The 19,400-nt window shown below is 43.4% G+C and overlaps 1 protein-coding gene across 1 annotated transcript; it reads left to right on the forward strand.

Moving 5' to 3' along the window:
• Nucleotides 1-775: 775 nt before the first annotated feature.
• Nucleotides 776-15,684, forward strand: ALKBH1 (alkB homolog 1, histone H2A dioxygenase). The gene is made up of 6 exons (XM_063331333.1): nt 776-1,120; nt 3,986-4,094; nt 8,879-9,041; nt 12,534-12,624; nt 13,741-13,934; nt 14,471-15,684. The coding sequence occupies exons 1-6, from the start codon at nt 791-793 to the stop codon at nt 14,892-14,894; spliced, it is 1,311 nt and encodes a 436-aa protein (XP_063187403.1). The 5' UTR covers nt 776-790; the 3' UTR covers nt 14,895-15,684.
• The last annotated feature ends 3,716 nt before the right edge of the window (nt 15,685-19,400 follow it).

Below are 19,400 nucleotides of genomic sequence, written 5' to 3' on the forward strand. Positions count from 1 at the left end.
TTTTAGATTTTTTAGGCCAGTGAGACCAGGCGCATAAACACTTTATTCTTTGTCAGAAGAAAGATAATGCCATGACGGAGAAGCTCAAAGCATTTTTAGGTTAATTATTCAGAAATGGCAGCATCACCAGGATCTGAGGGATGTGCTCTCTGAACGTCTTCCAAAGCCTGTGGAAACCACTAAACTTCAAAGAGGCCTACAGCTTGCAGACACGTGGTGGCACCTACTGGGAGAAGGGACTAAGGGTGGAGAACACCAAAAATCTGACCAGAGTACAAGTGGCTTGCTCCCAGAAAGCGGCTCCAAGGGATGGGGGGAGCTGGCTTCGTGCCAGGGCCCCAGAGGTTCTGGCAACCTAGAGGTTGCCCAGAGAGGTGGCAGAGGCCCCATCCCTGCAGATATTCAAGGCCAGGCTTGATAAGGATCTGAGCAATCTCATCTAGTTGACGTCCCTGCTTACTGCAGGGGCGTTGGACTAGATGACCTTTAAAGGCCCCTTCCAACCCAACACGCTCTATGCTTCTAACCCCACCGGGGCCCACCGAGCACCAGCCGGCGGCTCTTCCCCGTTTGACCGAGAAAACACGAACAGCGTCCTAGAGAACAAGTGGGTACTCACAAACGGCAGCTGGCACCTCTGTACCGACCCGAACTGGGAGAAGTATTCCTTCAGCTCCTCTGTGGGAGAAACGCACACCTGGTTACGCGGGCCCGGTGCAGCCGCGGCCCCCACGGCCTGTGCCGGCATACGCGGCGGGGCCGCCTCCTCCCGCACCAGCCCCGATGAGGGATGAGGGAGTCGGCGCAGACTCACTGCTCGACACCGTCCAGGGAACCTCAGCCACGAAGATATCGAATATGTCGAAGAGTCTCCTGGAGCGACGCCCTGCCGCCCGCACCGCGCTGGCCGCCGCCATCTTGGGAGCTGCGGCGGGAAGGGGGGCAGCCGGCCCCGCCCCGCCCCGCCAGCACCACCCTCCGCCGCTCGGCGAAAATGGCGGCGGCGGCCCTGACCCGGGAGGGCGGGGAGGACGCCTTCCGCCGGCTTTTTCGCTTCTACCGGCAACGCGACGTGTCGGACTTGCGGGGTGTGGTGGACTTCTCCGTGCCGGGGGGCCAGGTAACACTGGGCTCTTCCTGCCCGCGGCGGGCTGCGATCCGAGCTCGTCCCGCCCTCCCAGCGGTGCGGCGGCGTTTCGGCGCGGTGCTGTGGCGGTGTTGCTGCAGTCTCCGCTCTCCACCTGCTGCTTCCCCTCGTGCTCGACGCCACGTCTCTCATGCCGTCCCGTTACGGGCTATAAGGTGCTGCTGAGCCTCTTACGGGTCGCTATAACGTTTAAAAGCGAGCTGCGTGACTAGAGAGGAGCAGCTGAGGGAGGGCTGCGACTCTGAGGGGCCTGGGCCCCGCTGCCCGCCGGGCCCTGCAGCAGCTCCCCAAGGGTCCCCACGGGCCGGCTGCCTGTGGGGTTACGGGACCCCGTGTGAGGGCACACGGTGCCATCCCCGCCGCCTCTGGCCAGCACGCCGCCTAGTCGCAGGTTCACCACTTCTGCTTATGTTTATTTACTCCGCATTTAATTAGCTCTTTACACCACAGTAGGCAGCCTCCAAAGCCTCTAGTTAGAACTGCTTGTTACTTAAGGGAAGCAAAGGAATATGTGAATGGCAAAAAACAAGTTTTTCTCGTGAATGGAAAAAAAGCAAGCTTTTCTCTTGGAGCTGGCACTGTTTCCTGGGCCTACTGGTTCTTGTCTTAGTCCTGAAATATCGGGGGCAGCTGGAGGGGGAGCCGGGATCAGCTTCTTCTGCTGTGCAGTGTGTGCCCAGGGTTTTTGCTCTCTTCCCCTTGGTAAAGTTTTTTTCCTCCTTTGTTACTCCCGTATAATAAACATTTGGCTTAGCCATCAGGGCAAGTCCAGCCATTGCAGTGGATTAGGGACGCGCAATCAGGATAGCAGCAGCTGTCCTGGTTAGTAGTTAACCATGTCTTGAGAAGTGATCTTTTAAACTCATCTTCTGTTTTATCACCTCACAAAAGGATAACAGCTATCTGCTGAGGTATTGTTAACCAGGGATTTTCCCTCTATGAGCCTATAGGGAAAAAGGGAGTATAGTTAAAATGAAACTTTGTCTAATTTTTTTATAGTTCAAATGCTTAGCCTTTTCTTTTTACTGTTCTTGTAGAATATATATTTTGCCATTTTTTGAGACTATAATTTTGATATTGTTAAGGGGGCACAAAATCTGATCCATATGAAACTGTTTGAGGCGTTAGCATTACACAAGGGAGTTGATAACCTTTCAGCCTTTCTTGAGCTTCCGGCAATCCTTTTATCAAATAAAGGATTCCAGTGTTACAGCCCTTCTGGGTAATTCAAAGTACTTGAAAGCATCACAAGCGTCTGTCCCATCTCCATGTCTTCTTTTTGTGCCTGTTACCTTCTAAGATCAGTTGATAGCTTACTAGTGAAAGCATCTTTTATTTGTCTTTCCCTCAGGTTAAAAACATCTGGCTTTTCTCTTTAAGAGCAGCTACAGGCCAGGCAGATTGGCCCAGATACTATTGTTCCTTTTCTCTTAGAAAACTGCTTTGAGTGATTGAGCTCTTCAGTGAAGTGTGACCTACCCCAGCTGCCCTGCTACCAGGCTTATTTAGCTGATTCAGCAAATGTAATTCTTCAGCATAGAAACAGCTCCTGTTCTCCAGAAGTCCTGGCAGCAGCTGGTGTGTAAGCAGTTTGAGAAAGCAGAGAGGTGGCAGAGTCTTAGTCAAAGGAAGAGCCTTCCTGAGGACGTTCTGCAGACAGGACTCTGACTTAAGCTCTTCCAGGCTGGCAGTCGCAAAGCTGCTTTTGGCAGAGAGCTGAAAGTGGGTGAAACTGAGCATGTTTCCAGAAGCTGCTGCCCAGCACTAGTTTAGAGTTTTCTTACAAATTCTATGTACATAATTTAGACCCGTTGCTCAGAAGACGTGAACCAGAGCTGTCAGCCTGCAGAGAGACTGATTTACACATTCACCACTGCACAGTCTGCATACAAAGGCCTTAATTTCATATACACTTTAAATTGTCTTAAACAAAGCCTTGCCTGTCTCTGCTTGCTTATTCCCACTGTGTCTGGCCAGCTCTTTCTTTGGCCTGTACTTTTGCACAGCCATGTGGAGAGCTGGACTGGGAAATTAAGCCAGAGCAAAACAAACCTGCCTCTACCCTCCCCTCCCTAAGGTGGTTCCCAGTCCTAAGGGAAGAAGGGAGTGGGAACACAGTGGAAGAATTTGGCTTTTTTCCGTAAGTGTTAGCTTATTGCAGCTTAAATACATGTGACCCAAGAGAATATGTCAAGAAAATATATCTTGCTAAGCCTTGAGCTGTTGACCCTGCTGTTGGAAACAAAAGTGGCAATGTGGTATTCAGAATTTACAGAGTTTCTGCAGTCCTTCACATCAGACAACTTTGGCCACTTCATCACTGTACTACTACTCCTGTAAATTACAGATGAGAGTAGTCATCTATCCTATGGGATCATGAGCAACTTGTATTTGGAAATGTTCTTTGAAGGTATAAAGTGTCATGGGTACTAAATACTGCTCTGTAATGGAGATGGATAATTATCAGAATGTTTTGTAATTATGAGGCTGTACTGTATAAATGGTATGTATAGTGCCAAACTCTTTCTCATTGGTATAAAACATTTGTTATGAATGGAGGACATCTCTCCAAAGCCCTAAGTATTGTAAAAACTTGTAGGTACCTTTTGATTCTTGTGTTGAGTACATACTGGCTCTGTTAGCAACATGCTCTTTTCCGGTCACAGTTGCTTAGACGATAGTTCTGTGGTACAGTTGGCATTTTCACAAGACTTACCTTGGAATATGGTAGTACTCTTTCTTATAAGTGCTATTTTTGGGTGGGTTTTGTATTTCTTCCTTCTTTTTTTTTCTTTTTTTTTTTTTTTTTTTTTAACCAGATCTATTTTCTTTTGCCAGGTGTTCAGATCACAGCTCAGTATTTCTTCAGTCAGTGATCAAGATGCCTACAGAGCAGGTTTACAGCCAGTTAGCCAGTGGAAAGCCTATGGCCTCACTGGGTATCCGGGTAGGTATTTCTGATTTCAAGAAAAATTAAACACAACCTTGTTGCTTTGGATTCAGGCATCTTCTATCTTATGTTCCTTGCTTTGCCTGAAAATATATTTTGGTTTGCCTAAATTTTAGTGTTATTTTAAGTGCAGTAGGACAAGTGAGGGTGGGATATGAAGGTGAGAGCAGAAGGGGCAGTTGTTTCACAGTCTTTCATCATCCCTCATGAGAATGGATTCCTGTTGCCTTTGATAGAGATTTTATATTTCTATAGCATCTACTTTTTCTTGACATAAATTATGAAAATTAGATAAGTGACTGAAATACAGTAATTTCAAGGCATCTACTTGCTGATGTAAAACACTGAGTACAATAAGTGAATAAGAACCTCTCGTCCTGTTCATTAGGCAGGTTATTGCAAAAACTGAAATGGATCTTAGGTTTGCAGGTCACCTGGTAGAATCACAGAAAGATGTTATGTTGGAAGGGACCTCCAGAGGTCTAGTCCAAGTCCCTGCTTAAAGCAGGGTCAAGTTGAAAGTTAGATCAGGTTGCTCAGAGCTTTGTATGGATGAGATTTGGAAATCTTCAAAGATAGAGATTATGCATCCTCTCTGGGCACCTGTTCCAGTGTTTGGCCACTCTTGTTGTGATTTTTTTCACCTTCTATCTAATCAAAATTTGCCTTGCTTTAGTTTGTGACTGTTGCCTCTCTTAATCTTGCTGTTCACCTCTGAGAAGAATCTGGCTCCATCTTCTCTATGATGCCCTGCTAGGTAGCTCGTACTAATGCAGGCCAATGTGTAATCACCTTTATTGCTGCAGGGGTACACTACTGACATGTGCTCAATTTGTCCTCCAAGGCCCCCTCCTGCTTTGATACCGAGCTGCTTCCTGGTCCTCAGGCCGTAGTCTTGCATGGGGTTATTCTGCTGCAGGTGCATGATTATCACTGTTGAACTTCCAGAGGTTCTTGTTGGCTTGTTCCTTCAGTTTGTCCAGGTCCCTTTCAGTGGCAGCAGTAGCCTCCAGCATATCCACTGCTGCCCCAGTTTAGCATTATCCATAAGCGTGATGAGGGTAAGAGTCCTATTGTCCAGGTTGCTGATGTAGTTAGCGGTCTTCACCCCAGTATCAGCCTGAGAAATGCAGCCCATAATGACACTGGTTAGACTTTGAACCATCAAATCACTCTTCTTTAAGCCTGGTGGCCCAGACAGCTTTTGCTCACCCTTTTAGTTTACCCATAAAATCCATGAGCCCCCAGCTTGACTCCAGTGATGCTGCGGAGGACGGACTGGAAAACTTTGCTAAAGCCAGGGTAAACGGCATCCCCTGCTCTCCCCTTGTCTGGCCATCTCACTGTAGCAGGCAGTAGGGCTGGTTAGGCAAAATTTGCCTTCAGCAAATCCATGCTGGCTGTTCCCAGATGCCTTGTGTCTGGGAATGGCTGTTGTGAAAGTTTGCTCCATAATCTTACCAGGGGTTTTGGTAAGGCTGATGCGTTTGTAGTTTGCCAGGTCCTCTTTATTACAGGGATTTTTGTTTGATTTTTGTTTTTTCTCATGTTTTTTTTGGTTCATCGGGACTGCAATCTGTTTCTGTGTGTGTTGCTATGAAGCCAGCCTACAATTTCTGAAACAGAGGCAGCCACACTAGCCATCTGGCATGGTTAATACACAGGGAATTGAGTAACTTTGGGAGAAAGGTTTCCACCTCTTCTTGCCTCTATAAATTTTTTGTTCCATTTACCTGTCATATTACAGCTGTCCTTGCTTGGTCTCACTTGTCATTTTATGTCTGGCTAAATGTCTTTCCTAGCAATTACATGGAGGGGAGTCACAAGTATTCCATTTAACTACATTTTTCTTCTGCTTTGTCACAGAAAAACTTCTCACTAAAATGAAAAATGAAATGCAAATGCATTAATAAATTCTCGGTCCTATTTAGAATCAAGTCATGTGTGGACAAGAATAACATTTTATCCTTTTCCGGCTACCTTTAACTGGACATCTTGAAGCACTATGAGTTACTTAACCAACTGCCCCACTAGCCCTCTAAAGTAAGTTAGAATTTCTTTAGTTTGGCAAATGGAAGGGAAGTCATTCAGTTTTGTCCCCACAGTAATCAATGAAATATAAGACTAAGGAAGCTGGGTGGATTTCTGTTGTGGTGTTCTGAGTTCTGCGAGATGTGGGTAATGCTGTCTTTGGGTCTTACTGACACAAATTGGTTTTATGAGGGGTTGTTCTTGTTGCTAGACACTTATGTGTCTTAACCTTCCTTTGAATGAAGCTGGAGAGCACTTCCACTAGGTGTAATTTAATTCCTAGTGTGCCACAAGATTTTGCTGCAGTGAGAGAATTGCATCTGCTTCCTCAAGGCAGATTCCTTCATTATACAGATCCCCAGAGAATTCGTCTTTTGCCCATTCCACTCAGACCAGCTCTTTCCAGGCCATGAGGTTCAATTGTGTTGCCTTCAAAGCTTGACTGTGGTTGTTCTTCAGTCAGCTCAGAAAGATTGCTACAGAAATACATTTCTTAGTCTTCTCCCTCGTAGGTGTGATAAGTCACTGATTTCTAGCACTATTGGCCCTACCAGAAACTATTATCCTTGAACAAGGAGACCTTTTCACTCTCTACAACTACCTAAAGGAGATTGTATTGAGGTGGGGGTTGGTCTCTTCTCCCAGGTAACAAGTGATAGGACAAGAGGAAATGGCCTCAAGTTGCGCCAGGGGAGATTTAGGATGGATATTGGGTAAAATTTCTTCACTGAAAGGGTTATCAAACATGGTAACAGGCTGCCCAGGGAAGTGGTTGAGTCACCGTCCCTGGAGGTATCTAAAAGACTGGTAGATGTGGTGCTTAGGGACATGGTTCAGTGTTGGTTTTGGCAGTGTTAGGTTAATGGTTGGACTTGATGATCTTAAAGGTCCCTTCCAACCTAGACAATTCTGTGATTAGTGTAGAATTTTGTAGTAAAACTCTGCAACTGTTAGAAATTCAGGGATTTCTGCCTTTCTTGACACCAGAAATGTAGCAGTAACCCACTTCCTAGTTGTTCTCGCTTTTGTAAATCTAGACTAATCTGGTTTCTTAGGAGTAAGCAATGATAGGTCTGGAGAGACATGAGCATGTTCTAAGCTTCTGATAAGAGTCATAAAATTTGGATTCTTGTTCTCAGCTATATGTATAACTAGCCCTCCTGGCTTCAATTTCTTCATTAATACGTGGAGATAATACATACATAGTAGAGCATAATTTCCTGAATTCAGTAAAGTGCTTTGAGAACCCCACATCAAAAGCTGTAGATGGGAAAGGCAATATTTTTACTCTGCTGTATGCAGAGGCTAACAGAAAGTAAATTTAACGCTTCTGGCAAAGAAACTTCATGTAACCAGACCTATGAGAAGGCTGCCATAGTCTGAAGGTGCAGGGAATGGGGTGAAATGAATGACAGTATATTATTAATACACTGAAGGCTCTTTTTCTAACCAGTTAATTTAATCTTGTGAGGTCTGAGAGATACGCTGGCAGGGAGCTTTTTCTGTGCTTTTATTACCACTTTCATAAGGCCACAAGGCAAGTTTGTATCCTACTGAGACTCCTTGCCTTGCTTCTTCCTTTTTCATCTATTTTTGTCTCCGTTTAACTCGATATGACTGAGAAGTTCAAAAAGACACAGTTCAAAAACCTTGAAACCTCCTTTTCCTTTGTTCCTCATATACCCTTATCTCTCTTTGTATGTGAAGTTTGTGTTGGCAAGTCTTACTGAATTGACTGTCTTTGAGAGAGTGCCTTGATTCTCAGAGTAGGTACAATACGGATTAATAGTATCTTCCCATCAGACACTCATTCATCAATACCGTCGACCCTGGCCTGGAAGGGAATACCTCTGGAAGGAAATCCCCCCTGGGACGCTGGGGAGAAAATTCCGGTGAAGAATCCTGTTAGCACTCCTGGTGATGGTAGATCTTACGTCAAGGACTCTTTTCTGTTAAGATATAGACCAAATCAATCCATTACATCTCTGCTAACCGTCTTATTTGGGCTGCTGCTTGAACGGTGCCTGAGGTGCCTGGCTAAATGAATGTGCAGACTAGCTACATGTTTATTTTGTTTTGTTAATTAATAATGACTGCAAACTATTTGCAGTCAGCAACAAGCAGTTCGGGATTTAATTTGACTTTCGTCCCCCTTGATGAGTATTACCATACCAAAATACAAAGATGGATACAGACAGGATGGGTGAAGCAAAGGAGTGGACAGTTTATGTTACTAGAGACCAGCTCGTGGACTGCTCTCTGCAGTTCATGACACTGAAGTAGCAATAAGAAGACAGTATGAGTTCAGAGGCAGTGACAAGGTTAGCATCTAGTAAAACTAGGCCAGAATTACTTTAACTTTGCAGGGTTCAAGAGAAAAATCTTGCTGAATCATTTCAAAATCAAATTTACTCCAAAGCAATTGGCTTTCCAAGTTCTCACTCCTTTATCTAACTGTAATCAATATGCCTTACACAGACACTTCCTTTATTGTAATTTTTTTACTTAAACCAGTGTTGGTTGCCCTCCCTACCTTCTACCATTTGTATGTACTGGGAAAAAAAACAATAGGTTTTAACTGTTCAGATCTGTTAATAGATTTAATCAGCTTGCATGAAAAGTCAGTGGTTGTATGTCTAAGGTATTTTTTCAGTACCTCTGACCCCTGACCTTTGCTCTAGTTTTATAAAAAACAGGGAAATGCCTAATCATACTTTCTCCCCACCTCCTCTCTTTTTCTCCGCGGTCAGGGTTTATTTTCATACCAAACCCTTTCCTTCCGGGCTGCCAGTGTCACTGGGTGAAACAGTGTCTCAAGCTATACCCCCAGAAACCCAATGTCTGCAACCTGGACCTGCACATGGCTCCTGAGAAGACCGTTGACTTGTGGGGACAGAGCAAGGAGCAGCTGAGGTAAGTCCACAATAACCTTTAGTGGTCAAAACTAACGGAGCCAGAGGGTCTCAGCTCTGAGAAAGTCTAAGAAAAATGAGCAGGGAAGGGAAGCTGAAAAAGATTGCGTACATGCTGGCAGTATACGGATGGTGTCAGGCATGCCAAGTTAAAGATGGATTTTTCATGGCTTGATGTGCATCTTTGTTAATTCTCTGCTTTCACACTGTCAATGGGATTTTCTAGTAGCAAATTATTCCAAAGTCATCAGTCAAATGTAAAGTAGTGACCCTGGCTGATATGGTGCTTGGAAGCTTGCTAAGCTTAGCTACAAGTGGAACCATGAGGTGCCTCTAGGCCTGTTTTCCTGAGGCAAAAGGGATCCTTTCCAAACATCCCTCTCATGCTAGCTCTTCTTCCCAGTAAGCCGTCAGACCTAGTATGCTGTAACTGAAAGGCTGTTATCTGCATTATTTTTTTTTTTTAACATCTCAAGTCAGATAGTTTCTGTGGTTTTCTTTTCCAGAGTATTTCTTTGGTTTGGTTAGAGTTTTGTTGTATGGTGGTTTTGTTGTTGTTTGTTTGTTTTTTTTTAATTCAATCTGAGATAGCGATTAAATGTACAATTTTCATGGCAATCCTGCTTACTCTGAAAGGTTCTCGCAGGTTCAGAGTTCTGTGGCTGGTGCAGCTGCCTTTCCTCTACCTGATTTGGAAGTTAATGGAGAATTTGTCCAAGTTTTGAAGTCAAGTAGAAAGTTTTAAAGTCCAAGTTTTTTAAGACTTTTTTTTTTTAGTCACATGTAAAAATACATACAAGATAGATGCTGTTGACAGTACACAATTTTTTTTAGTTATTTGGGTATTTATCATTATCTTGTTGATTTCACTGCTCAGTTTTCCATAACAATTGTTTCATGTGATGGAGTGACCAGAGTTCCCTACAACTCTTATCTTCCACCTGTCTCTTAGTAAAATTGACATGCTGAGATTTTTCTTCAAAAGTACTCTTAACATCTACAAGATATGGAATAGCAGAAGCAAGATTTGGACTTCTAAATATTTGCACCTAGGAGAGAAGTTATGCCCCCACTTGTGTTTTCCAGACTTAGTCAGAATTAGTTACAGAAACTCAGACGCCTTTTTTGTGTTCCATCAAGGATGAAAAATTGTTCTTTGAAAGTATTGTGTGTTGTGCCCTACAGCTGAAAAAAGTGAGGTACTGTTCCAGCTTGACAGGGCTCTCCCAGCAGCACCTCCTGTGTGCGCAGAGAATGATCAGAACAGAGGTTAATTTGCAGCTGAATTCAGTTCAGTTGAAAATAGCGTTTGGAAGAGTGATGGCTGGCAGAAACAGTGGCAGTTTTATTAAGCGCTTGCCTGAGTCTTCAAGTGAGCAAACTGCTGTATTTGTGCTTTTACCTAGGGGACAGTGGATCAAACTAGCCAACTTGTCTAGTATCTGGAGTGAGAGCCTTTCAGGGAGGGGAGAAACAGAGTGCTTAACTAAAAAGAGGTCTACTGCCAAGATTGGACACAACTTTAATGCTTTTTAGAGCCATCAGGAAGATGTATAAATGTGCTTGGGTTGTGTCTTATCTGCTTTTTTCAGGATGCAGGAATCACAAGGTAGGGATAGTCCTTACAGTTCCTAGAAATGTACGCTATGCTCTCTTCACAAAATGGAGTTTGGGTATTTTTGTTAGTGGTGGGGACAATTAAAAGCATAAAAGGGAGTAGGGCATCCCTACAAGGGATATATATCCTTGTGTATAAGGAAAAGCGTGGGGGGATTTTATAGACGCAATCATTTACCAGTCAATAAAGAAAAAAGTGAGCTTGAGACCAAAGCCCTCCTGCTGTTCAGTCCTGTTCTCTTTCGAATGTAGTTATACCAGAAGTTCTCTGTGCTTTTTTGCATTGTTCCTAGAGATGAATAACACTCAGACTTTCTTCTCCTTAGCAATCATATGTGAAATCATGTGCAAAATATAAGTTCTGGGAATAAGGACCCACTGAGCATATTAGGGTTCCTGCTGTTGTGCAAACACTCTAGCACTGTAGCGACAGAAGAAGGGCACTTTCAAAAAGCATGTGCTAAAAATGTTTAATTATGAACATTAAGTTTGTCGATTGAAAGATGCAGAGGAATGAGTTTGGGGCTCTCCCTTTTCTAAATGATGTGTTACCTGCTTGTAGGCTCCATAAATTGTACCAAGTGGCATGTATTTGACTGTTACTTTGTTGCTGCATGATAGTAATTGCAGTTGCTATTAGCCTATGAGAAAGATGAAAACTGGAAAGATTACTTTCTTTCAATAATCAGTGAGCTATGAGAAATTACTAAAGGTAAAGGCCTTTTACTTCTGTTCCTGATTTAGCTTAGGAGCTATCAGTACGCTATAGGTGAAGGGCAGAAACAAGCTGTGTATCCAGGTAGAAATGCACATGCGCACATTAAATGCAGATGATTGGCTAAGACTTGACCATGGCAGCACAAATATGAATCTCTATATGAGAGCCAACCATCTGGTGCTACTGTTGATCATGATGTTCCGCGTACACTTCCCTTTTCTTTCTTTACCATAACACATAACTTAGTTTGAGGGGAAAAAAAGCTGAAATTGGTGAAATAAGTGGAGTAGAAGATAGATGTGTACCTTCCTTTTTGTATTTGTCACTAGGATATTTTTATCTGATTTACTATAGCAATACGCCTAGTAACTTTTTAAGGACTTTTCGGTAGGCCATAGTAAAAGGCCATCCCTGAGGTCTCTTTCTGCCTTCAGCACCTTCAAGTAAGAATGTTAAATTGGTGTGTGACTTCAGATTACTGAGTCCCTCTGCATTAGGGTTGTCACTTGAGAAGAGCAGTTTTTTGTCCTGTATAGCACTCTGGATAGGAGACATCTGTGATCTAGACTTCTTGACACTACAAGAAGTGCATGATCATAGCTAGAGCAGTCTTGCTTCTTACTGAACACTGAGTCAGTCCATCATGAGTCCATAAAAGTACCATGTAGTAGAACTAATGGTCCTTTGCAGTATTATGCAGCTTGGTATGTTTCACTGTCAGGCAAAACATTTTCCTTCCTTGTCATTTTTCATGAAGTGCCTAGAATATTTTTTCCTTGTGTTTGCAGCCTTAGATTTTCACGGGTTCTGTTCTTTCACTTTCAGGTGCTCAAATAGTCCGTGCTTAATTCTGACTTCTAAATCTACACCAGTTCATTGTGTTGTCTCCATGTGATAACCAGTTATGTACCACGTTGAAAATACAAGCTTTCAAACTGACAGCATTTGTCAGTAGGCTATAGCTTGCACAGATGTCATGAGCTGAATTTTCAAGGTCTTTGGAGGAAAAAAATAATGCCACTGAAAATAAAAGTTTAGCATTGATAGTTTTAATAGGCTGTCATAGGGATCAGTGAATCTCATTACTGCATGCTGCACTACCACAAGCCCCCTCAGAAATTAACACACATCCTACTTCTTTCCATTTTGTCTTTGCAGAAGGAAAGGTTCCAGTAAATGGGAGCCCAGAAGCTTATTGGAGAAACTGCGCTGGGTGACCCTTGGTTACCATTATAATTGGGATACTAAGGTATTGAAATTAAATTCTTCTCCATTTTTCTTAGCTGTAAGCACTCAGAAGGGCAGACAGAGGAGGGTATCATGGAATAAAATGCTCATGATCCTACAAAACAGTCTTGAGGAAAGGCTCTAACAAACCATGCTTGTAAGAATGTTTCAATCTGTGTTAGTTTACTGTGAAGGATTTAACAACTAAAGTCCATTGCTGCGTCCTTTCCTTTGGAAGGTAACATGGTAGCATATACTCAGCTCTAGACCTGTAACTATTTCAGGGTAAGTTAGCATTTTTACCTACCAAAAGGGATGGTCACAAAAGCATCGTGAACTACTTGCAGTGAGAATGACCTTGGTGCTTGAGGACAGCTACTTCTAAGACACTACTCCTCTTGCAAGGGGTGAGCAAGAGCAGGAAGAGGCTGCTGCTGATGTGACTTTGAACTTAAGAGTCTGAACCAGTATAGTACAGTCTCACCAACTAACAGCCGTTTTGGGGCTCCTGACCAAAATAAACTTTTTCATGAGACTGAGTCAGAGGGAGGCTGAGAAAGGATGGCAGAGCAACTATGCAGTCTTGTCAGTATATTGCAGATGCTTAACTAACTCTGCTTGCAGCCTTACATTTACCAGGTCAACCTTAATAAAAACTTGGTTATTCCCTTCCAGTCTTCTCAGAATCCCTCATAGGAGAGAGAAAAAGTAGGTTTGCAATTGATTCCTGTTTGTCTTATTTTTCGAAGAAGGAACAAAGAGGCTCGTTTCAGAGCTCTGTTGATGAGATTCAGAACTGTCTTTCCGTTGGCATTTCTAGGTAGTGACCAAGTAGATCCTCAGGATGTTGGTACTAATCTTACTGACTTCAAATTTGCCATCCAGATACAATGATTAACTCCACAATTAATTAATCTCTGGCAGTCTCAGTATGGGCCCAGAATTAAATGATAAGAGGTAAACTTGCTGTGATTCTGCCAATGTTGTAGTAATTTTCCAGGCAAATATGATGTCCTTCTCCATGACTGTCAGCCAAACTTCTGAGTGCTCATTCAATGTTTGTTTCCAGTTGCATTTGCTGGTCTGATGTTCTGGGTGTGTTTGGTTTTGTTTTGTTTTTCTGCTCTCCTTCCTCCAGAAGTACTCAGCAAATCACCACACTCCTTTCCCCTCAGACCTTGCATTCCTGTCAGAACAAGTGGCCGCAGCCTGTGGGTTCCGGGGTTTCCAAGCCCAAGCAGGGATCTTGAACTACTATCATTTTGACTCTTCATTGGGAATTCATGCAGATGAGTCTGAACTAGACCATTCTCGACCCCTTTTATCATTCAGGTGAGTAGAGGAAAGCACTTGAGTGTTGTGGAAGGATAGTTGGCTTTTTTTTCCTATGCTTGCATGTGGTTATAGGAAGTTGGTATGATATAGTTTGCTAATTGGGTATGTAATCTTCACTCTCTGAAGACTTGAATAGTAGGAAGCTGTAGCTCAAGGGCATGGTTTTTTCTTTGAAGACTGCTTGAATAGTATGAATGTGGCACCTGAAGTGGAAGAGCTCTTTGCACAGAGCACAGTTCTGTTCTAAAGCAGCAGAGTGGCAATTGGGTACTAGCAGGCAAGGATGCAATAGCTCAGCAGAGCTTCTGACCTGGCAGGGCAACTGCTCACACTATGCTTACCTTGAACCAGGCCTCTTAGTCTGTTTTCCATGTTGTCATTGTAAAGTTGTTACTAGGCATCCATCTGGTTTTCTAGTTTGGGCTTTCTTTTTTATAAGGGGATTTAGCTGCTAATATTTTCTTAGTGTACATATTATTGTTCTCTACCTGAATTTGTTTTCTTTCCTTTCTTCATCTTCATACCATCTCTAGTTTTGGGCAATCCTCGATATTTTTGCTTGGGGGCCTGAAGCGGGAGGAGGCCCCAACAGCAATGTTCATGCACAGTGGAGATATCATGGTGATGTCTGGCTTCAGCCGTCTGCTGTACCATGCTGTACCCCGGGTCCTCCCCAACCCTGAAGGGACAGCTTTGCCTTCGTGCCTGGACCACGCGCTTTCTTCAGACCTTCCTGTTGGCTCAGTCATTGAGCACAGCTCTGATGAGGATTGGCAGGTCTGTGCCAAGTACTTGCAGTCTTCCCGCATTAATATGACTATTCGGCAGGTGTTGGCCGAGGGTCAGAAATTTCCAGAGGAATCTGGGACAAACGGAAAGGGCCAAGCACCTTCTGAAGACAATCACCATCAGGAAAACAGCAGAGCCAAGAGACATAAACCAAATACAGACAGCTGAGACCAGGAGATCATGCTGACATGGACTGGACAGGCAACCTCCATGGGGAATTGGGAGCTAGTGTAATCATACGAGAAGTCATGTGTCTGTATTGGGACTAATAAACTTCTGCAGAATAAATGTAGTCCTTCTTGCTGTAAGAAATAGGCTTGGGGAGAAAAAGAATCTAAAAGGAAAAGAATGATAAGTTTGGGACTGGGACTCAGGAGATGAACTCTATTGCTGTTTTGTTGGGGACGTTTACTGGACTTATTTCCCTTTAAAATATGTGTATGTCAGACAATTTTAAGCTTGGTTCAGTGATGCTCATAAAGTATTCTTAATCCTAGGGCAGAAAGTGCTAGCTAAAGATACATAATTGCTATGTGTTAAAGAATCCTATTGGGCATGTAACAAGTATGAGAATAGGCTGCTCTGAGCATGAGACCTACCTGCAGCATTTCCAAGAGAATTACCTTTCCATCAAAAATTGATTCAGTGATCAGAAACCAGCAGCTTCCTCAAGCAAAACCTGCTGTAAACCTGCTGTAGTCTTGTGCTCTCCTTTTGTCTGCTTGCACCCCCTCAGCTGCAGCAGAAACTGCTCTTATGAGTGGAACTGGACTTTTTTTTTTTTTGCATACCTCAGGTTTTAGAGAGAAACAATTGGGGGCAATATCTACTCCTCCCAACAGTAAGCGTGCGACTGAGCCCTACATCCCTGTTCTTTCAAAACTGCCCCTTCTTAAGTGCCTGCGGATTGTGGTCTCCAGTCCCAAGCTAGCATCTTTAAGGAACAGAATGACTTGCACGTAGAAGCAATGAAGCTGTACATTAAGTACCAAAAAAGAAAAAAAATTAATCGGTGACTATCTCTGTCACGCAAAGATAAATATATGGAAACAAAGAAAAGCACTAGCTTTTGTGCCAGTTCCCTTTAAGACTCAGACCTTCCTATCTGCTTTTTAATGCAATTTTAATTGTTGGAGTGGAATGCACTGTCCCTGGGGTATTTTGTTGCACTTTCCCAATGAATAAACTTACTTGGTTTTTAAATTAAAGATCTCTATCAGTTTTGAGCTGGCTTTTTTCTTCTTTTCTTTTTTTTTTTTTCCTCCCTGTTAGTTATTTCAGTGTATTGTTAATGCTGCCGCATCCCTTGTGCTGTTCCCTCCAGGCTTCTTTTGGATCTACTGCCTCTGCCATCTGCCAGCTCTGGTGGAGGAGCCCTGCAGACTTTGCTTATGGGCAGTTCAGGGTTTGTTGGGCAGTTTCAGAGAGGTGTTGCCTGCAGTATCAAAGTCCAATTTAATATGTATGTGGCAGCTTTTCCTCATGGGGGAAAGGGTGTCTGGTCTGCTTATTTCATAGCAGGTGAATGTGTGTATGTGTGCTATTAATTCCTTATACAATACTGCAAAGATCTCCAGTAATTTAATTTCTAAAGGAATCAGATGGCGGTTTTAATATCTTATTCTATGCCAGAAATGTGTCCTTTTTGTATCCTAGGCCTGGTGTATTTACAGCTGAGCCCTGGGAGAGTGAATACTATTATGCAGAGAGGTGACAACATGACTAGAAAGGAAAGTTGATGGAGTAAGTCTCAGAAAACAGCAAAGCTCCCTGAGTGGCACCTGAAGGTGGGAAAGGGGAGAGGAGTATTTGTTTTCCTGACAGTGAGAAGGCAGACTCTCTGCTCTTCACTCCTGAGAGAAAAGCAAAAGTCTGCCACTCACCCAGCACTGAAGATGAGAGAAGGCAGGGTCATAGAGCTAGATGGTCATGAACTGGGGCTGGTTTCTTCATGTCGCAGGCTGAGGTTTAAGTCCACGGTTCTCATTTCTTAGGCCTTCAATTAGGGATTCAATTGTTCCTGTGATTCGAGGACAAGAAACCATACTGTTTATCCTCTGCAGTTTGAAATGGTAGTAAATGCTGCAAACTGCTGATAGCAATTGGTCGTGGGGAGTATCCAGTCCGTTGAAGCCTTATGTTTAGATGTGACTGAGTTGAGAATTTGCTGAGTTACTGACTTGCAGTCAAGCTTGTTATCTAATGCCATTGTGAGTGAGAGACAGCCCTTGGCTAATTCTGTATCAGACACCCAGAAAATGAAAAGTCCATGACCTGGAAACGGGCAGATGAGAAATGACCCAGGGGAAAAAAAAAAAAAGTCATCCGTGTACAAAGAGAAAAAACTAAACAGGGAGAATTTCCTGAACTGCCAGCCTAGTAGAATCATTGGTTCTGTGACCACAGAAGAGTGGAGTACAAATGAGCAAACCATGGGACTTCTGTGAACTCTGGAAACTCTGTTTCCAGAACACGATTTCAAAGAGGCACCAACAGCCCTGGGAAGAAGGCAGGGAACAGGGCTGCATCCAGTGATCCATCTGCTAATTTTTATTGTAGGACAGAATGATGGGGAACCATTGCCCTACTCTACACAGCTCCCAGGCTGTGACATTGCACCTCATTTGTTTAGGTTTGTGATGACACAACAGGATTTTTCATAACACTGATCAAATTTTTGTATCTAAAGGTATGACAAATACTTGCATGTGTTCATATAGGTGTGCACTGAGATAATCTCTGTGGTTTTTAATTCCTCTAAAGGAGAAGTGCTGCCCAAGGGCCACAAGCACAAAATTGCATCAGTGGCATAGGCAGCAGTCTTCTAGGATGTCCTGCTGTGCACAGCTGAGGGGAGGGACAGAAGAGGTCATCTGGACTAATTCTGCAAGAAAATTAATGTAATAAGCTGATTACAGGAAGATAATTGTGTTTAATTCAAGGCCACCTGGAAATGAAGCATGTTGTTTACCACACGTACTCTGTTCATTATGTGATCTATAGGTAAAGCTAACCGTCCAACAGAGTTTAAACAATTCCTATTTTTTTTATAGTCAAGAATAAATGAAAAATAAAATCTCCAGTTAAATCAGAATCAAAGCAGAGTGGGATGAATCCTGGAAGCAGAAGAGGGAACTGCCTGTACGAACTTGTAATTTTCAGTCCTCTTGAGAGTGCTGTGCTAGAGAAGTTCACTGTTACAAACTGGACTGCTGGCAGGTGCCCAAAACAGATTGACTGCGTGCCCTCTGCGTGCCAACCAGGCGGTAACTTACGGGCAAAGCAGCCCCTAGGGCTGTGCCTGCTGCCGGAATGATCTTAGGTATTTTTCCTTTCTTGGAGAGCTTGTTGGCATTTTTTCCTCACTGTTCCACAGCACTTACAGTAGTAAGGTGCACCTAAGCTCCTCTATTTATGCTACGTGCTCTGCTGAGCTAGTAGGTAGGGAGAAGCTAGTACGTAGGGAATACCCAGGTAACAGCACAGTATCGTACTGCTATAGATACAGGTCGAGGTTGAAGGTGGCTTGCATCTTACGGAGTGCAGACAAGAACTTGGATCTGCCTTCATCTATTCATATAAGTCATTCTCATTCTCTGCATCACACCTGAAGCAGGATAAATTTAACATGGAAAAGAGACTTTGTCAGTGGCAAGACTTGTCTTCCGCTTAATTGGGATGCAAAATTAATTGAGCTATAATCCAGTGTGCTCTAAGCATACTTCAGTTCTGATGAAATCATAAAACTTGCCTGGGTCTGAACACATTACCTCAACAAGTTAACAGAAGTACAGGGACTGCAGAAATTAATGATCCAGAAAAATAAGTTGCTGGAGGCCTCAAAAGACCTATATATAAAAGGCCTTTTTTTGGATAATCTCTATGCAAGAAGAGACTTTGAGAGAAAACCAGTGACAGTCATCCACAGTCTGCTGATGCCTCTGCAAATCCTAATAACCAAAGCTGGTTGAAAACAATCTGTAGCATAACGCTATAGATCTGGTAAAAGAGGCACAAGATGCAGCTGACGCAAGTTTAGCACAGTACAAAATAAGTTCAGCTATTTATATTTAGCAAATGATAATCACAAATACCTTAATAAAACCATTTTCCTATGCAAAGAATTGAACGCTGACTAAGAATATGTTCATATACACTCTGGTAAAGTTGAGGTGAGATAAAAGTTGCCATTGTGCAAGTTACAACTTAGCTCATACAAGCCATTTCCTTGCATCATCTTCTGACGTCTGTAGTCAAAGGACCACAGAAATGGTGGTTGAAGGGACCTCTGGAGGTGTTTAGTCCGGCCTCCCCCTAGGAATAGTGCTGTTACCAATGGGCCACCCATGTGAGACTTAGAAACCTTCCATGGTGGAGACACTACCATTTGCTTTCGGTAACCTGTGCCAGTGCTGCCCCACTCACCTTATGAAGAAATTTCACCTTACGTCCTGCCTGAGTTTCCCAAAATACAACTTGTAACCGTTCCCTCTGCCTTTTTGTTACCATCTGTTACTACCAAGAGTTTGGTTCCACTGTCTTTGTAACTCTTCTTCAAATAATTGAGGTCTACAGTTAGAACTGTGTGTGTCGTCTGTCCCCCCCCCACACCCCCTGCCAAGTCTCCTCTGTGCCACATGAAAGAACCCCAGGACCCACAACATTTCCCCATAG

The sequence above is a fragment of the Chroicocephalus ridibundus genome, chromosome 4, assembly GCF_963924245.1.
Source record: "Chroicocephalus ridibundus chromosome 4, bChrRid1.1, whole genome shotgun sequence".
Classification (NCBI taxonomy): domain Eukaryota; kingdom Metazoa; phylum Chordata; class Aves; order Charadriiformes; family Laridae; genus Chroicocephalus; species Chroicocephalus ridibundus.